At 44.1% G+C, this 17,587-nt stretch overlaps 1 protein-coding gene across 2 annotated transcripts in view; it reads left to right on the top strand.

Moving 5' to 3' along the window:
- The window catches only part of ACOX1 (acyl-CoA oxidase 1), a 34,058-nt gene extending 17,188 nt beyond the window's left edge, over positions 1–16,870 (top strand). For both annotated transcript variants that reach the window (XM_039476162.2, XM_039476163.2), the window contains exons 5-14: positions 1,099–1,218; positions 1,365–1,480; positions 2,854–3,023; positions 6,178–6,340; positions 6,796–6,986; positions 7,843–8,022; positions 8,151–8,256; positions 8,384–8,527; positions 9,573–9,779; positions 11,206–16,870. In XM_039476162.2, coding sequence (XP_039332096.1) covers positions 1,099–1,218; positions 1,365–1,480; positions 2,854–3,023; positions 6,178–6,340; positions 6,796–6,986; positions 7,843–8,022; positions 8,151–8,256; positions 8,384–8,527; positions 9,573–9,779; positions 11,206–11,256 — 1,448 coding nt within the window. In that variant the 3' untranslated portion in view covers positions 11,257–16,870. The remainder of the gene's footprint in view (positions 1–1,098; positions 1,219–1,364; positions 1,481–2,853; positions 3,024–6,177; positions 6,341–6,795; positions 6,987–7,842; positions 8,023–8,150; positions 8,257–8,383; positions 8,528–9,572; positions 9,780–11,205) is intronic.
- Positions 16,871–17,587: the final 717 nt, after the last annotated feature.

The following is a 17,587-nucleotide window of genomic DNA, read 5'->3' as shown; positions in this document are numbered from 1 at the left end:
AAATTAATAAATAGCTTTGACATGAAACTTTTATATCTTCTTATCGCCATTCTGAGTTATCTTGGAATATGTATTTCCGATACAGTTAGTGGTTGAAGGATTTTTTAATTCACGTTATCTGTAAGTGTCTATATCTATATAGATATATTGATAGATTTTTTTATTTTTTGAGACGGAGTCTTGCTTTGTCATCCAGGCTGGAGTGCAGTGGCGCGATCTCGGCTCACTGCAACCTCCACCTCCTGGGTTCAAGTGATTCTCCTGCCTCAGCCTACCAAGTATCTGGGATTACAGACGTGTGCTACCACGCCCAGCTAATTTTTGTATTTTTAATAGAGACAGGGTTTTACCATGTTGACTAGGCTGGTCTTGAACTCCTGACCTCGTTCCGCCCACCTTGACCTCCCAAAGTGCTAGGATTACAGGTGTGAGCCACCGTACCTGGCTTTTTTTTTTTTTTTTTTTTTAAGACAGAGTCTTGCTCTGTTGCCCAGGGTAGAATGCAGTGGTGCAATCTCAGCTCACTGCAACCTCTGCCTCCCAGGTTCAAGCAATTCTCCTGCCTCGGCCTCCCAAGTAGCTGGGATTGCAGGCGCGTGCCACCACACCCGGCTTATTTTTTGTGTTTTTAGTAGAGATGGGGTTTTACTGTGTTAGCCAGGATGGTCTCGATCTCCTGACTTCGTGTCCGCCTACCTCAGCCTCCCAAAGTGCTGGGATTACAGGTGTGAACCACAGCACTCAGCCATATATTTTATTTAATTGTAATTTAAACGTATGAAGCCGTATGTAGCTAGTGATTACTGTTTTGGACAGTACTGCCTTAAGGAATAACAAGGAAGTAATTTAAATTAATATTTTTATCCTAAAATTTTCTCTGTGTAAATGCATGAGAAATAAGTAGAAGAGAAAGTAGTAACTGTCAGCTTAAGGGAATTTCTTTCTGAAAGCTAGGTGTGATGCTGTCAGCAGAAAGGCTCTCTGGACACGGATTGGTTTAGTCTAGTGTTAGATTTAACATATGCTTTCTTCTTTTTCTACCCTTTGAAAATTTAAGAACGTTTGCTAACCTCTCCCTTGTTCTCTTTGATGATACAGTTGGAAAGACTTCAAATCATGCAATAGTTCTTGCCCAGCTCATCACTAAGGGGAAATGCTATGGATTACATGCCTTTATTGTACCTATTCGTGAAATCGGGACCCATAAACCTTTGCCAGGTAAGAATTGTTCATCTGTTGTTGAGATGAAAATTAAACTGAGCACTTTCTTCTGCAGAAGGTAGGATGCCCTACTGAAAAGGCAGAGCGAAAGCCAGAAATTCTAGAGCATAAACATCTCATGACTTTCCTTTCATCCATGGTAGGAATTACTGTTGGTGACATTGGCCCCAAATTTGGTTATGATGAGATGGACAATGGCTACCTCAAAATGGACAACTATCGTATTCCCAGAGAAAACATGCTGATGAAGTATGCCCAGGTATGTTTTGATGGAAAATAGAAGAAGAGGCATCAAACAGTGGGGTTGCAGTGGCTGTTACTAACAACAGAGTTAGAATGGTCTTTTTTTTTAGAAGGTAATAACAACCGGGCGGTCTGGCATATTCCTGTTATCCCGGCACTTTGGGAGGCTGAGTGTGTGGACTGCTTGAGCCCAAGAGTTCAAGACCAGCCTGGGCAACATAGTGAGAGCCTGTCTCTACAAAAAGTAAAAAAGTCTAACTGGCTGGGCGCGGTGGCTCACGCCTGTAATCCCAGCACTTTGGGAGGCCGAGGCGGGTGGATCACGAGGTCAAGAGATCGAGACCATCATGGTCAACATGGTGAAACCCCGTCTCTACTAAAAATACAAAAAATCAGCTGGACATGGTGGCGCGAGAGCTGTAATCCCAGCTACTCAGGAGGCTGAGGCAGGAGAATTGCCTGAACCCAGGAGGCAGAGGTTGCAGTGAGCCGAGATCGTGCCATTGCACTCCAGCCTGGGTAACAAGAGCGAAACTCTGTCTCAAAAAAAAAAAAAAAGTCTAACTGGGTATGGTGCACATGTGTGTAGTCCCAACTATTTGGGAGGCTAGGGTGGGAGGATCACTTGAGCCTGGGAGGTCAAGGCTGCAGTAAGCTGTCTGTGCAACTGTACTCCAGCCTGGATGACAGTGTGACCCTGTCTCAAAAAAAAAGGAAGTAAAAATGCATTTTTACTTCTTTTTTTTTTTTTTTTTTTTTTTTTTTTTTTTTTTTTTTTTGAGATGGAGTTTCACTCTCGTTACCCAGGCTGGAGTGCAATGGCGCGATCTCGGCTCACCGCAACCTCCGCCTCCTGGGTTCAGGCAATTCTCCTGCCTCAGCCTCCTGAGTAGCTGGGATTACAGGCACGCACCACCATGCCCAGCTAGTTTTTTGTATTTTTAGTAGAGACGGGGTTTCACCACGTTGACCAGGATGGTCTCGATCTCTCGACCTCGTGATCCACCCGCCTTGGCCTCCCAAAGTGCTGGGATTACAGGCTTGAGCCACTGCACCCGGCCACTGCATTTTTGCTTCTGATGTTTCTTTTATTTTGACAGTGAAATCAGAAGCAGTTAGCAGTGAAGGACATATTTTGATGTGCTAAACCAATGATTCTCAAACATTTGCATGTGTTAGAATCACCTGGAAAGCCAGTTAAAGCTCAGATTGCTAGGCCCTACCCCAGAGTTTCTGATTCAGTTGGTCAGGGTGGGGACTAAGATGTAGTATTTCACACAAGTTGCCAGGTGATGCTGATGCTGCTGTTCCAGGGAGCACATTTGAGAACCACTGAACTGCCTCTTGGGCTTAACAGAAGGAAGCATCAGTTCCATGTTCTTCTTCCAGGTGAAGCCTGATGGCACGTATGTGAAACCGCTGAGTAACAAGCTGACTTATGGGACCATGGTGTTTGTCAGGTCCTTCCTTGTGGGAGAAGCTGCTCGGGCTCTGTCTAAGGCATGCACCATTGCCATCCGATACAGCACTGTGAGGCACCAGTCTGAAATCAAGCCAGGGTAAGGGTAGAGTCCGAGATGGGCTCAGAACTGAAGCCCTAGTTTTCACCCTATTCAGATCCCAGAATTCCCAAATGTCAGTACAGAAGATGCATTGTCACTGCCAAATTGGCTAGGGTGATACTGGGCCTGCAACTTGGTATCTAGACTTCGTTTTCTTAAGAGGAGAGATAGGAGTAACCACCTTTGTTATAATCAGTGGCTTCCAAAAAAGAAAAAAAGAGAATTACCCACCTTATTATTTTTAACCTCCTAAGAAAAGTAGTAGTAATATTACTTGAGCTTTATAAGTGAAATGTTCAACACACTAAAGGCAATTTAAAAGTTCCAGTTACTACTGGCAACTATAAGTTGTATATGGTGAAAGTGACATTAGGCCAGACATGGTGGCTTATGCCTGTAATCTCAGCGTAAGAGATTTACTCTGAGATTACTTTAGGAGGCCGAGGCAGGGGATCACAAGGGCAGGAGTTTTAAGACCAGCCTGGCCAAGATGGTGAAACCCCGTCTCTACTAAAAATACAAAAATAAGCAGGGTGTGGTGGCGGGCACCTGTAATCCCAGCTACTCAGGAGGCTGAGGCACAGAAATGCTTGAACCCGGGAGGCAGAGGTTGCAGTGAGCCAAGATCATGCCGCTGCACTCCAGCCTGGGCAACAGAACAAGACTCCATCTCAAAAAAAAACAAAAAAACGAAAGTGACGGCCTTGCGCGGTGGCTCACGCCTGTAATCCTAGCACTTTGGGAGGCCGAGGTGGGTAGATCACCTGAGGTCAGGAGTTCAAGATCAGCCTGGCCATCATGGTGAAACCGCATCTTTTTAAAAAAAAAAAAAAAAAAAAAAGTGACATTGAATTTGTTTCCCTTTTACATTCATGGCCATAGTTTATTCCTACAACTGCCTTTCACTGATACTCCCTGATACTCTTTTTGCTCTTAACGAATAAGAAACTGGCCAGGTTTTGTAACTTACACCTATAATCCAAGCACTTTGGGAGGCCAAGGCAGGAAGATTACTTGAGCCTAGGAGTTTGAGACCAACCTGGGCAACATAGCAAGACCCTGTGTCTATTTTTTTTTCTTTTCTTTTGAGACAGAGTCTCACTCTGTCACCCACACCAGAGTGCAGTGGTGCAATTTCAGCTTGCTGCAACCTTTGCCTCCTGGGTTCAAGTGATTCTACTAAGCCTCCCAAGTAGCTGGGATTACAGGCACACGCCACCACACCCAGCCAATTTTTTTTTTCTTTTATTTTGAGACAGTCTTGCACTGTCCCCAGGCACCAGGCTGGAGTGCAGTGGTGCGATCTCAGCTCACTGCAACTTACGTCTCCTGGGTTCAAGCAATTCTCCTGCCTCGGCCTCCCAGGTAGCTGGGACTACAGGCACGCACCACCATGCCCAGCTAATTTTTTTGTATTTTTAGTAGAGACAGGGTTTCACCATGTTGGCCAGGATGGTCTTGATCTCTTGACCTAGTGATCCACCCGCCTCAGCCTCCCAAAGTGCTGGGATTACAAGCTTGAGCCACCACGCCTGGCCTTACCCAGCCAATTTTTATATTTTTAGTAGAGCCACGGTTTCACTATGTTGGGTAGACTTGTCCATTTTCAAAAAGATTAAAAATGGGCCAGGTGCAGTAGCTCATACTATAATCCCAGCACTTTGGGAGGCTGAGGCAGGCAGATCACAAGGTCAGGAGTTCAAGACCAGCCCGTAGTGAGACCCCATCTTTACTGAAAATACAAAATTTAGCCAGGCATTGTGGTGTGTGCCTGTAGTCCCAGCTACTCAGGAGGCTGAGGCAGAAGACTCACTTGAACCCGGGAGGCAGAAGTTGCAGGAAGCCAAGATTGCACCACTGTACTCCAACCTGGGTGACAGAGAGAGACTCTTGTCTCAATGAAAAATAAATAAATATGGAATTCAGATGGCAGATAAGGAACTAAAAAAGAAAAAAAGGGAAAAATAATAATAAATTTATTTTAAGGCCAGGCACAGTGGCTCATGCCTGTAATCTCAGCACTTTGGGAGGCCAAGGCAGGTCAATCGCTTGAAGTCAGAAGTTCAAGATCAGCCTGGCCAATGTAGTGAAACCTGATCTTTACTAAAAATAACAAAAATTAGCTGGGCATAGTGGCAGTGCCTGTAATTCCAGCTATTCAGGAGACTGAGGCAGGAGAATCACTTGAACCCAGGAGGTAGAGGTTACAGTGAGCCAAGATCACAACACTGTGCCCCAGCCTGGGTGATAGAGGGAGACTTTGTCTCAAAAAAAAAAAAAAAATATTGATAATTACATTTTTAAAAAGTAATAAAGAGGCCGGGCGTGGTGGCTCACGCCTGTAATCCTAGCACTTTGGGAAACCGAGGTGGGTGAATCACCTGAGGTCAGGAGTTCAAGACCAGCCTGGCCATCATGGTGAAACCCCATCTTTATTTAAAAAAAAAAAAAGGTAATAAAGAAATTGATACAAGCAGACCTCTGCTAATTCTTACACTTCAAAATATTCAACACTGCATTGGGTCTTCTCCAAGATTGTGGTCAAAATACAGTATATTTAGCCATCTAGCAAGCAGATCTTTTCAGCATTGCCTCTTATTAGGTTGACTAGTGTTGGTTTTACGTGTTGCTAGGAGCTGTGGTTTTCTTAATCATACTGGAAAGACTAGGATAGATATGGATTATGCAGACAGAAAATTCTGTCAACCTAAAGCTGTACAAGGTAATTAGAGCATGGTCTTCGGGAGCCAGATAGCCTACATTTGGCTGAGCACCATGGCTCACACCTGTAATCCCAACATTATGGGAGGATGAGGCAGGAGAATTGCTTGAACCCAGGAGGCAGAGCTTGCATCGAGCCAAGACTGCACCACTGCACTCCAGCCTGAGCAACAGAGGGAGATTCCATCTCAAAAAAAAAGAAAAAAGCCTCAATTTAAATCTAAGACATGCCACATATGAGCTGTGCGACCTCAGGCAGATTCTTAACCTCTCAGTTTCCCATGTGTAAAATGGAGATAATAATAGTAACTACCTCACAGTGCCCTTATGAAGACTAAAGTTAAAATATCAAGCGCTTTTATTAGAACCTGGCACATAGAAAGTTCTGTATAGACATTGACTTATTATTATTATTTTCTATGTAATGTAGTGAACCAGAACCGCAGATTTTGGATTTTCAAACCCAGCAGTATAAACTCTTTCCGCTTCTGGCCACTGCCTATGCCTTCCAGTTTGTGGGCGCATACATGAAGGAGACCTATTACCGGATTAACGAAGGCATTGGTCAAGGGGACCTGAGTGAACTCCCTGAGGTATGTGTTTGGTCTCATTGACTCATGGGCACCCTTCTGTTTCATGGTTGCCTATTGGACCATGTCCAGAGAAAATTAAATGTTGGGATTGATTGCCTGAAAAGAATTATGTATTCTAAGAACTTTTTCTGGTTGAAAGTGGATCAGATATGAAGATCTGTGGGGTTTGTTTTTAAGTATTTTTAGTGTTATTAGAAATGTTGTACCATGTCGATTATTTGTCATTCAAGGAAACCTAAGTGGTGACTTTTTTTCCAAGTAGAACAACAGCTCAGGGGGGCATGGGTAGTGTTCTCTGTTCTTCTGGCCTCTGACAGCTGCACTTCTTCAGTTGGCGTGTGTGGCAGCTGTGTTTTGACAGTGGCCAGGATGTGAGAGGAGGGGTGTGTTTTTTCATTGGTTCTTGGCCTCTCAGCACCACAGATGTCCTGACGGATTTGTGCTTGTCCTCTCAGCTTCATGCCCTCACCGCCGGACTTAAGGCTTTCACCTCCTGGACGGCAAACACTGGCATTGAAGCATGTCGGATGGCTTGTGGTGGGCATGGCTATTCTCATTGCAGTGGTCTTCCAAATATTTATGTCAATTTCACCCCAACCTGTACATTTGAGGGAGAAAACACTGTGATGATGCTACAGACGGCTAGGTGAGAATCAAATTCGTGATTTTTCTCATCTGTTCGTAAGAATGTTCTAGTATTTTTCCTAGGTTCTTGTTCCCATGTTTTCTTTTCACCATATATGTATATATGTTCCTGAAGGTATAATTTTGCCTTCCATACTGACTCACTGTGCTAGAGAGTATGAAGCACCTGTTACATCGTTTGAAGTCATATCAAGAGTAGAGTTACTGGGCTGGGCGCCATGGCTCACACCTGTAATCCCAGCACTTTGGGAGGCAAGGCAGGCAGATCACTTGAGGTCAGGAGTTCAAGACCAGACTGACCAACATGGTGAAGCCCTGTCTCTACTAAAAAACACAAAAAATTAAGCCGGGCGTGGTGGCTCAAGCCTGTAATCCCAGCACTTTGGGAGGCTGAGGCGGGTGGATCACAAGGTCAAGAGATCGAGACCATCCTGGTCAACATGTTGAAACCCCGTCTCTACTAAAAATACAAAAAATTAGCTGGGCATGGTGGCGCGTGCCTGTAGTCCCAGCTACTCAGGAGGCTGAGGCAGGAGAATTGCCTGAACCCAGGAGGCGGAGGTTGCGGTGAGCCGAGATTGCGCCATTGCACTCCAGCCTGGGTAACAAGAGCGAAACTCCGTCTCAAAAAAAAAACACACACAAAAAAAATTAGCCGGGCATGGTGGCGCATGCCTGTAATCTCAGCTACGTGGGAGGCTGAGGCTGAAGAATCGCTTGAACCTGGGAGGCAGAGGTTGCAGTGAGCCATGATTGGGCCATTGCACTCCAGCCTAGGCAACAAGAACGAAACTCCATCTCAAAAAAAATGAAAAAAGAGTGGAGTTACTAAAAGTATGTTTACTGGTGATTTTTAGGTTCCTGATGAAAAGTTATGACCAGGTGCACTCAGGAAAACTGGTGTGTGGCATGGTGTCCTATTTGAATGACCTGCCCAGTCAGCGCATCCAGCCACAGCAGGTAGCAGTCTGGCCAAACATGGTGGACATCAACAGCCCTGACAGCCTAACGGAAGCATATAAACTCCGTGCAGCCAGGTGAGCTCCCCCTCAAGAGCTAGAGTACGCAGCAGTGGGGCTGGGGCCCTGAGAGGTGACAAGAAGGCATCTGTCATCTATCTGATGACTTGATCATTTCCTCATACCTCCAATCTGTGTCTTAACAGATTAGTAGAAATTGCTGCCAAAAACCTTCAGGCAGAGGTGATTCACAGAAAAAGCAAGGAGGTAGCATGGAACCTAACTTCTGTTGACCTCGTTCGAGCGAGTGAGGTCAGTGGTAGTTCTTTTTCTCTTTCTCTGCGCCCCAGCATCCTGCCTTTTCTAGTGCAGAAACCCTAGTCACTGTGTATTGAATCTTTTTCCATTCTCAAACTCTGGTGTTTTCTTTCTATCTTAGGCACATTGCCACTATGTGGTAGTTAAGCTCTTTTCAGAAAAACTCCTCAAAATCCAAGATAAAGCCATTCAGGCTGTCTTAAGGAAGTTATGTCTGTTGTATTCTCTGTATGGAATCAGTCAGAATACAGGGGATTTTCTTCAGGTCAGTATTTTCTAAGTTTTTTGTTGGTTGTTGTTGTTTTTGAGACAGAATCTTGCTGTTACCCACGCTGGAGTGCGATGGCATGAACTCAGCTCACTGTAACCTCCGCCTCCTAGATTGAAGTGATTCTCCTGCCTCAGCCTCCCAAGCAGCAGGGACTACTACCATCACGCCCGGCTAATTTTTTGTATCTTTAGTAAAGACGGGATTTCACCGTATTAGCCAGGATGGTCTTGATCTCCTGACCTTGTGATCCACCCATCTCAGCCTCTCAAAGTGTTGGGATTACAGGCATGAGTGAGCCACCACACCCAGCCTTGTTGTTTTAAGAAAAATAATTGTTGGCCTCGCGCAGTGGCTCACTCACGCCTAAATACCAGCACTTTGGGAGCCCAGGGCGGGTGCAGTGATCACTTGAGGTCAGGAATTCAAGACCAGCCTGACCAACATGGTGAAATCCCATCTCTACTAAAAATACAAAAATTAGCCGGTTATGGTGGTGTACACCTGTAATCTCAGCTATGAGGGAAGCTGAGGCACAAGAATCATTTGAACCGTGGAGGCAGAGGTTGCAGTGAGCCAAGATGGCACCACTGTACTCTAGCCTGGGTGACAGAGTAAGATTCTGTCTCAGCCGGACGCGGTGGCTCATACCTGTAATCCCAGCACTTTGGGAGGCCGAGGCGGGTGGATAACGAGGTCAAGAAATCGAGACCATCCTGGTCAACATGGTGAAACCCCGTCTCTACTAAAAATACAAAAAATTAGCTGGGCATGGTGGTGCGTGCCTGTAATCCCCCAGCTATTCGGGAGGCTGAGGCAGGAGAATTGCCTGAACCCAGGAGGTGGAGGTTGCAGTGAGCCAAGATTGTGCCATTGCACTCCAGCCTGGGTAACAAGAGCGAAACTCCGTCTCAAAAAAAAAAGACTCTCAAAAAACCAAAAGATAAAAGAAAAATAATTGTTGTCTGCTTTATAGCTGTATATGCACATAATTATGTCTGTTTATATGTATGTTTTATTTACTTATTTTGGTCTCTTTTAGGGGAGCATCATGACAGAGTCTCAGATTACCCAAGTAAACCAGCGTGTAAAGGAGTTACTCACTCTGATTCGCTCAGATGCTGTTGCTTTGGTTGATGCATTTGATTTTCAGGATGTGACGCTTGGCTCTGTGCTTGGCCGCTATGATGGGAATGTGTATGAAAACTTGTTTGAGTGGGCTAAGAACTCCCCACTGAACAAAGCAGAGGTAAAATCCAATATCTTTGCACCTTTTTTAAAGTCTTCACTTTAATATTGAGGCAAGAAAGGCCTCTGGAAAGAGATTTATCTGTGAAAGCTTTGAAAGCACTGTGGCCACTTCTGACAGTCACTTTATTTGAGAAACAGGCTCAAAAGGGAACTGGGTTAGTCCCACAGTAACCAGGGTCTTAATCAATTTCAATTTTTGTTAACAAATTGAACATTAAAAAATATATTCAAGCCGGGTGTGTTGGCTCATGCCTATAATCCCAGCACTTTGGGAGGCCAAGGTGGGTAGATCACCCTAGGTCAAGAGTTTGAGACTAGCCTGGCCAAAATGGTGAAACCCCTGTCTCTACTAAAAATACAAGAAATCTCCAGGTGCGGTGACTCACACCTGTAATCCTAGCACTTTGGGAGGCCAAGGCAGGCAGATCATGAGTCCAGGAGATCGAGACCATCCTGGACAACATGGTGAAACCCCGTCTTTACTAAGAATACAAAAATTAGTGGGTTGTGGTGGCTCACGCCTGTAGTCCCAGCTTCTCAGGAGACTGAGGCAGGAGAATTACTTGAACCTGGGAGGCAGAGGTTACAGGGAGCCGAAACTGCACCACTGCCCTCTAGCCTGGATGACAAGAGCAAAACTCTATCTCAAAAAATATACACACACACATGCACACACACAGAGACACAAATAGAATAGAATAAAATATACACAGAGAATTCATTGTGCTCTTTCGTATACCCTTTGTCTAGCTGCAATGACTATCAAGTCATGACCAGTTGTGTTTCATCTGAGCACCCCTCCTCCTTCTCTTGGGGACTATTTTGAAATAAACCTAAGATATTAGATACTTTTATTCATAAATAATTCAACGCATAGCTCTGAAAGATTAGGACCCTTTTTTTTTTTTTTTTTTTTTTAAAGATGGGGTTTCACCATGTTGGTTAGGCTGTTTTTGAACTCCTGACCTCAGGTGATCCACCTGCCTTGGCCTCCAAGTGCTTGGATTACAGGCATGAGCCGCTGCGCCCGGCCAAGGACTCTTAAGAAACAACCACAGGCCAGGCACAGTGACTCATGCCTGTAATCCTAGCACTTTGGGAGGCTGAGGTGGGTGGATCACTTGAGTTGAGGAGTTCTAGACCAGCCTGGGCAACGTGGCAGACCCCCATCTCTACAAAAAATACAAATATCAGTTAGGCATTGTGGCGCACACCTGTAGTTCCAGCTGCTTGGGAGGCTGAGATGGGAAGATCACTGGAGCCTGGGAGGCAGAGGCTGTAGTGAGCCAAGATTGTGCCACTGCACTCCAGCCTGGGCAACAGAGTAGGACTCCGTCTCAAAAAAAAAATTAAAAAAGGTGGGGGTATATTATTTAACGTGGCAAACTCTTTATCTGTAGTTCCTCTCTCTCCCTTCCCTACAGGTCCATGAATCTTACCACAAGCACCTGAAGTCACTCCAGTCCAAGCTCTGAAGTGGCACAAGGACAAGTTGAATCTGCTCCAGGAAGTACTTGTGTGCAACTCAAATCTGTGTGGAATCTTTTTCGAATTCAAATAGCTATAGAGCAAATGATAAATTGACCCCTTTTTATAAATGGGGGGGGGGAATGAACAGATTTCAGAGATTAAATGAAAAACAGATATTTTAAGTGCAATTAACACTGAAAGAGACCTGTTAAGGATTCAGAAAAAGCTTAAGAAATGCAATATTACTTCCTTTTGTAATGCTGCTGATCCCAATAGACTATGACTTTTGATAATTAGCAGAATTTAACTACTAAGTAGTTAATTATTTTCACATTTTAATTGCTAATCACTGGCTATATAAGGGTTTTTAAGCAAAGGTGTTTTTTGAAGTGGTATAAAACCCTTCCAAGCTTTCCTGCTCAGTGTCCTACCAGACTTAACCATGGGGGCCTGGCTTAAAAGCAGGGTTGAAGAAAACGGACTAGGGGAAGGAAACTAATTGGAAAACGTAATGTGAATGAGTTTGTGCTTGGCACAGGCTCTGCCTGCTTGCTCTCCTTTGCTGATGGATTGTGTTTATCAAATTATTCATGCTAGAGTTTTTCCAACAAGAGGACTTCTTTAGCATGGGCCTACCATTGTCTTGTGTAATTAGTAATTTTCCATTTGAAGGATCAATAAATTGTCACAGTAGTAGGAAGCTTAGGGAGAGCTCTCAGCTGTGGCACTGCTGTAACTGTGGTGACCATGTTAACTGGATTTTCTGGGACAATCAGATATCAAATATTATGTCATCTTGGCGTAAGCCATTAAAAGCTTGGAGGTTACCATATTTGGCATTAAAAAGAAAATGTCACTTAAGTCACCTCACTCGCAAAAGTAGCACAGAAAAACCCTTTGACACAAACCATGTGTTCTGATTTTTGGTTCAGAAAATATAATCATTGAAACTATGGGTTTTTTTGTTTGTTTGTTTGTTTAAAAACATCTGAGAAAAAACAAAACCAAGAAACTATAGTTAGAAGATAAATGGAAGTTCCATAGGTTCTAGTTCTTAGATGTATGGCTTTGTTTTCAGTGTATTTCTAGGAGCTTCATCTGAATTGCTACATTGTCCTTTCAGTTGAAATCTAATTTACACAATCATTCTCTATTTAAAGGTTAAATACATACTTTTTATTTTTTTCTTAAAATCAATGTAAGTCACTTTTTTTTTTTATCTGTCTCATATGCCTCATGAAACTGCTGTTCTAGAACCAATCCTAAGAATATGGTATAATTCCATGAAAACATAATTCTTATCTTGGGACCTGACATAAAATCTTTCCTGGAGAACTGGTAATAAGAGACTTTTAGGTTACAGCAGAAATGCTACATGTTGACAGAAGCCTTAATCTTTCCACTGGGAGAACTAATTGATAATTGTGTTAAGATTGAAGATTAAACCTGTGTTAATCTCATGTGAGTCTGTCTTGACAGTAGTTCAGATTCTGGAAAGTGATAGAAAGTAAACTTAAATGGCTTAATACTGACCTACTAGATGTAGAATTGTTTCAAAATTAGTGTTGAAAGACCTTATTCACAGATGACTCTCTGGGCAGGATCTGAGGGTGTTTGAAATGACACCCACCTAATCCAGATGCATAGATGGGCTGTCTTAGCAGGTTTAAGGAGCTCATAGACACTACAGAACCCCCTTTGACCCAGTACCTCAAGTTTTATTTAAAATCTAAATCTGACATTTGATGCTATTTTTATTAATATTTGGAATGTTCTGTCTTGAACCTTATTCAGTATAATCAAAGAACAAAGATATAGTAAACTTCACTGATTTGTACTATTAAGAGAGAGAAAATGTGCCACACAATTAAACATAGGTTTAAATTATGAAGAAATGTAAAATATAGGTTTATTAGATTTCAGTAACACTAAGAACAAAAAAGAAAGCCGTGAAACCTGCTGGAGCGGATAGCTGTTAATCAGCATAATTCCTGTTGTGTGTAGCAATAGTTGTGAGTGGCTCCAGTCATTTCAGGAGTCCGTGGAAGTACCTGATACACATTTATTGGCTGTACCTTAAAGGAAGTGGCAGGTCCAGTTTGTTCTCTCTACCACACCAGACTGCCACTGACAAGTTTGGGTCCGTTGGATTCAAAATTTCGTGAGCCATTTTCACAAGTACAAAGATAGATTTTAATCTTGTCTTCTCCAAAATTACTGAGTAGAATTTTTATTTTTTATTCTTACCTTTTTGAGATGGGATATCACCCTGTCACCCAGACTGGAGTGCAGTGGTAGAATCTTGGCTCGTGGCGACCTTTGCCTCCCGGGTTCAAGTGGTCCTCCCACCTCAGCCTTCTGAGTATCTGGGACCACAGGCACGTGCCACCATACCCAGCTAATTTGTTCTTTTTTTGGTGGGGGATCGGGGGGGGGGGCGGGGGCGGAAGGCTCGCTCTGTTCCCCAGGTTGGAGTGCAGTGACGTGATCTTGGCTCACTGCAACCTCCTCCTGAGTTCAAGTGATTCTCCTGCCTCAGCCTCTAGAATAGCTGGGAATACGGTATTTTTGGTAGAGACGGGCTTTCACCGTGTTGGCCAGACTGGTCTCGAACTCCCAACCTGGTGATCTGCTCACCTCGGCCTCCCAAAGTGCTAGAATTACAGGCCTGAGCCATTGCGCTGGGCCAGTTTGTTCTTTTTTTGTAGAGATGGGGTTTTGCCATGTTGCCCAGGTTGGTCTCAGACTCTGGGCTCAAGCAATCATCCTGCCTCTGCCTCCCAAAGTACTGATTGCAGGTGTGAGCCACAGCACCTCGCCCAGAGTGAGCAGAATTAATGAGATTTTGTGTGTGTGTGTGTGTTAGATGATATTGATTTAAGCCTTTTTGAAAAAAAGTACTCTCAACAGAATACAAAATTGAAAATTTGAGGTTTAATAGAGATGTATTGGCTATCTGCAATGAATTCTTGCTCAAGTGTTTGGAGTTCTACTTTATGCTTCGTATTTATGAATACGAATAAGGTCATTTTAGTGACCGCAAAGCAGAGTTGGTGGTATTGTCTTTAGAACATACCACTACTGGCCGGGCGCGGTGGCTCAAGCCTGTAATCCCAGCACTTTTGGAGGCCGAGGCGGGTGGATCACGAGGTCGAGAGATCGAGACCATCCTGGTCAACATGGTGAAACCCCGTCTCTACTAAAAATACAAAAAAACTAGCTGGGCGTGGTGGCGCGTGCCTGTAATCCCAGCTACTCAGGAGGCTGAGGCAGGAGAATTGCCTGAGCCCAGGAGGCGGAGGTTGCGGTGAGCTGAGATCGCGCCATTGCACTCCAGCCTGGGTAACAAGAGCGAAACTCCGTCTCAAAAAAAATAAATAAATAAATAAAATAAAAAAAGAACATACCACTACTAAGTATCAGCTTATCTTCAGAACATACAACATTCACTGTGTTCATATGCTGTTACTACAAGAAGTCACCACTTGTAATTTCAGATTACATATACCTGAAGGCATTTTACAGTTCCTAAAGTTAACATGTTAGATCTTTTTTTTCCACCCCATGAAGGTCTCACTCTTATCCAGGCTGCAGTGCAGTGGTGTGATTGTAGCACACTGTGGCCACCAACTCTTGGGCTCAAGTGATCCTCCTGCCTCGGCCTCTGAGAAGCTGGGATTACAGGTGTGCACCACCACACCTGGCTAATTTTTAATTTTTTTACATTTTGGAGATAGGGTCTGGCTATGTTTCCTTGAGCTGGTCTTGAACTCCTGGTCTCAGGTGATCCTCCCCGCTTGGGCCTCCCAAAGGGTTGGGATTACAGGAGTGAGCTACCACGCTGGGCCAACATGTTACATCTTTTGTTATTGTTGATACGGAATCTCACTTTTGCCCAGGCAGGAGTGCAATGGCACAATTTCGGTTCACTGCAACCATCACCTCCCAGGTTTAAGCAATTCTCCCACCTCAACCTCCTGAGTAGCTGAGATTATAGGCACCCACCATCACGCCCAGCTAATTTTTGTATTTTAAGCACAGATGGGGTTTCACCATGCAGGCCAGGTGATCTGCAATCCCCTCCACCCCAAACAAAGTGCTGGGATTACAGGTTTGAGCTACCACACCCAGCCAACATGTTACATCTTAATTCTTGGATTTTCTTCACTGCAGGGCTTTGGGTGGAGAAATAAAACTCTTCAAATGCATAATTCTGGAGATCCCTGTGAATCAATAATTATTTAGACAACTGCGGCTTGGCTCAAAATCTCTCCTCTCCCTTTTCTGAGTTATTCATCTTATTAGAAAGGAAGTGAATTAGATGTAGGTGGTCTGTAACACTTGCACATCTTTTACACGTGTAGAGGGTATGCCTCACATATATAGGTTGTCTTCAAGCAGTAGCTGCTACTACAACTAGAGAGAGAAGGAGTGCCAGGAAATTGATGACCTTGAGACCAAGAGTCTTGATGTTCTGACTTAGATAAAGTTTTTGATCATTTTCATGAAATAATGCGGGGAAGTCATTTCTGCTGTTTATTTACTACTGCGTTCCTGGAGGATTAGAACAAGTGACGCCGTAATTTACTAAAATGACTTTTTATTTTAAAATACTGATGATGGGGGTCAGGCGCGGTGGCTCATGCCCATAATCCCAGCACTTTGGGAGGCCAACGCAGGCAGATCACTAGGTCAAGAGATCTAGACCATCCTGGCCAACGTGGTGAAACCCCGTCTCTACTAAAAATTCAAAAATCAGCTGGGTGTGGTGGTGGGCACATGTAATCCCAGCTACTCAGGAGGCTGAAGCATTAGAATCGCTTGAACCTGGGAGACAGAGGTTGCCATAAGCCAAGATCGCACCATTGCATTCCAGCCTGGGCAACAGAGTGAGACACTGTCTCAAAAAAAAAAAAAAAAAAAAAAAGCTGGACGCGGTGGCTTACGCCTATAATCCCAGCACTTTGGGAGGCTGAGATGGGTGGATCACGAGGTCAAGAGATCGAGACTATCCTGGTCAGCATGGTGAAACCCCGTCTCTACTAAAAATACAAAAATTAGCTGGGTATGGTAGCGCACGCCTGTAGTCCCAGTTACTCGGGAGGCTGAGGCAGGAGAATTGCTTGAACCCAGGAGACGGAGGTTGTGGTGAGCCAAGATCGCGCCATTGCACTCCAGCGAAACTCCCCATCTCAAAAAAAAAAAAAAAAACCTGATGATGGAGTTTTGCTTTTAACTATACACACTTTAACAAATTTTCCAGTACCTACTCCTGTGATCCATGATAGTAAACATAGAAACACATAAGGAGCATTGCTGGAGTTGCCAGACGTTAGCTGTTGCATATGTGCACATTCCTAGATTCTAGGGTGTTTTTGCCCTAAATTTAAGTGGGTCATTGGTTGTCTTGGGAAGATCATGGAAAATTGGGGATTTTTTAAGAATTCTGATTAGCTGGGCATGGTGGCGCGTGCCTGTAATCCCAGCTACTCGGGAAGCTGAGGCAGGAGAAGTGCCTGAACCCAGGAGGCGGAGGTTGTGGTGAGCCGAGATTGAGCCATTGCACTCCAGCCTGGGTAACAACAGTGAAACACTGTCTCAAAAAAAAAAAAAAAAGAATTCAGAACCAAAATACGTTTTGAATGTTTCTTAAGATTATATTTTATGTAGTAAATGTGTGATTTCCACTTTCAGACTGCTGACTACACTTCATAAATGCCTTTTTATTTCCAATTGCTATGGATTCAACTAAATGTATCTCTTGGGAGCGGGTCATTACTTTGCTTTTTCCCCCTTTGCTGTTGTGGTGTGAGTTTGGTTCATACCTGAGAAGATGCATTTAGTATGTGTTGTTACCCAGCCCTGGCTTGATGGGTGTTCTGTGGGGGTAGGGGTAGGCGGATGAGGGGCATCTGGCCAGAGCATGTGAATGGATCACAGTTGGCCAGCCGGTGACCTGCCACCACTGCGGATAAGCCAAACTGCAAACCGTTCTTTCTTCTGTGAAATTGAATAACACTTAATAAAATCCATAATTAGCACATACTAGACAAAATGTGACGTATCTTTTTGTGGGGTGACAGCATTGGGTTTCATTCTGGCTATACAGCTTTGATTGGATTTTTTTTTTTTTTTTTTTTTTTTTTTTTTTTTTTTTTGAGGCGGAGTTTCGCTCTTGTTACCCAGGCTGGAGTGCAATGGCGCGATCTCGGCTCACCGCAACCTCCGCCTCCTGGGTTCAGGCAATTCTCCGGCCTCAGCCTCCTAAGTAGCTGGGATTATAGGCACGCACCACCATGCCCAGCTAGTATTTTTAGTAGAGACGGGGTTTCACCA

Source organism: Saimiri boliviensis, chromosome 17, assembly GCF_048565385.1.
Source record: "Saimiri boliviensis isolate mSaiBol1 chromosome 17, mSaiBol1.pri, whole genome shotgun sequence".
Classification (NCBI taxonomy): domain Eukaryota; kingdom Metazoa; phylum Chordata; class Mammalia; order Primates; family Cebidae; genus Saimiri; species Saimiri boliviensis.
The sequence above is the reverse complement of the archived record's forward strand: the minus strand, read 5'-3'. Positions and strand labels throughout refer to the sequence as shown.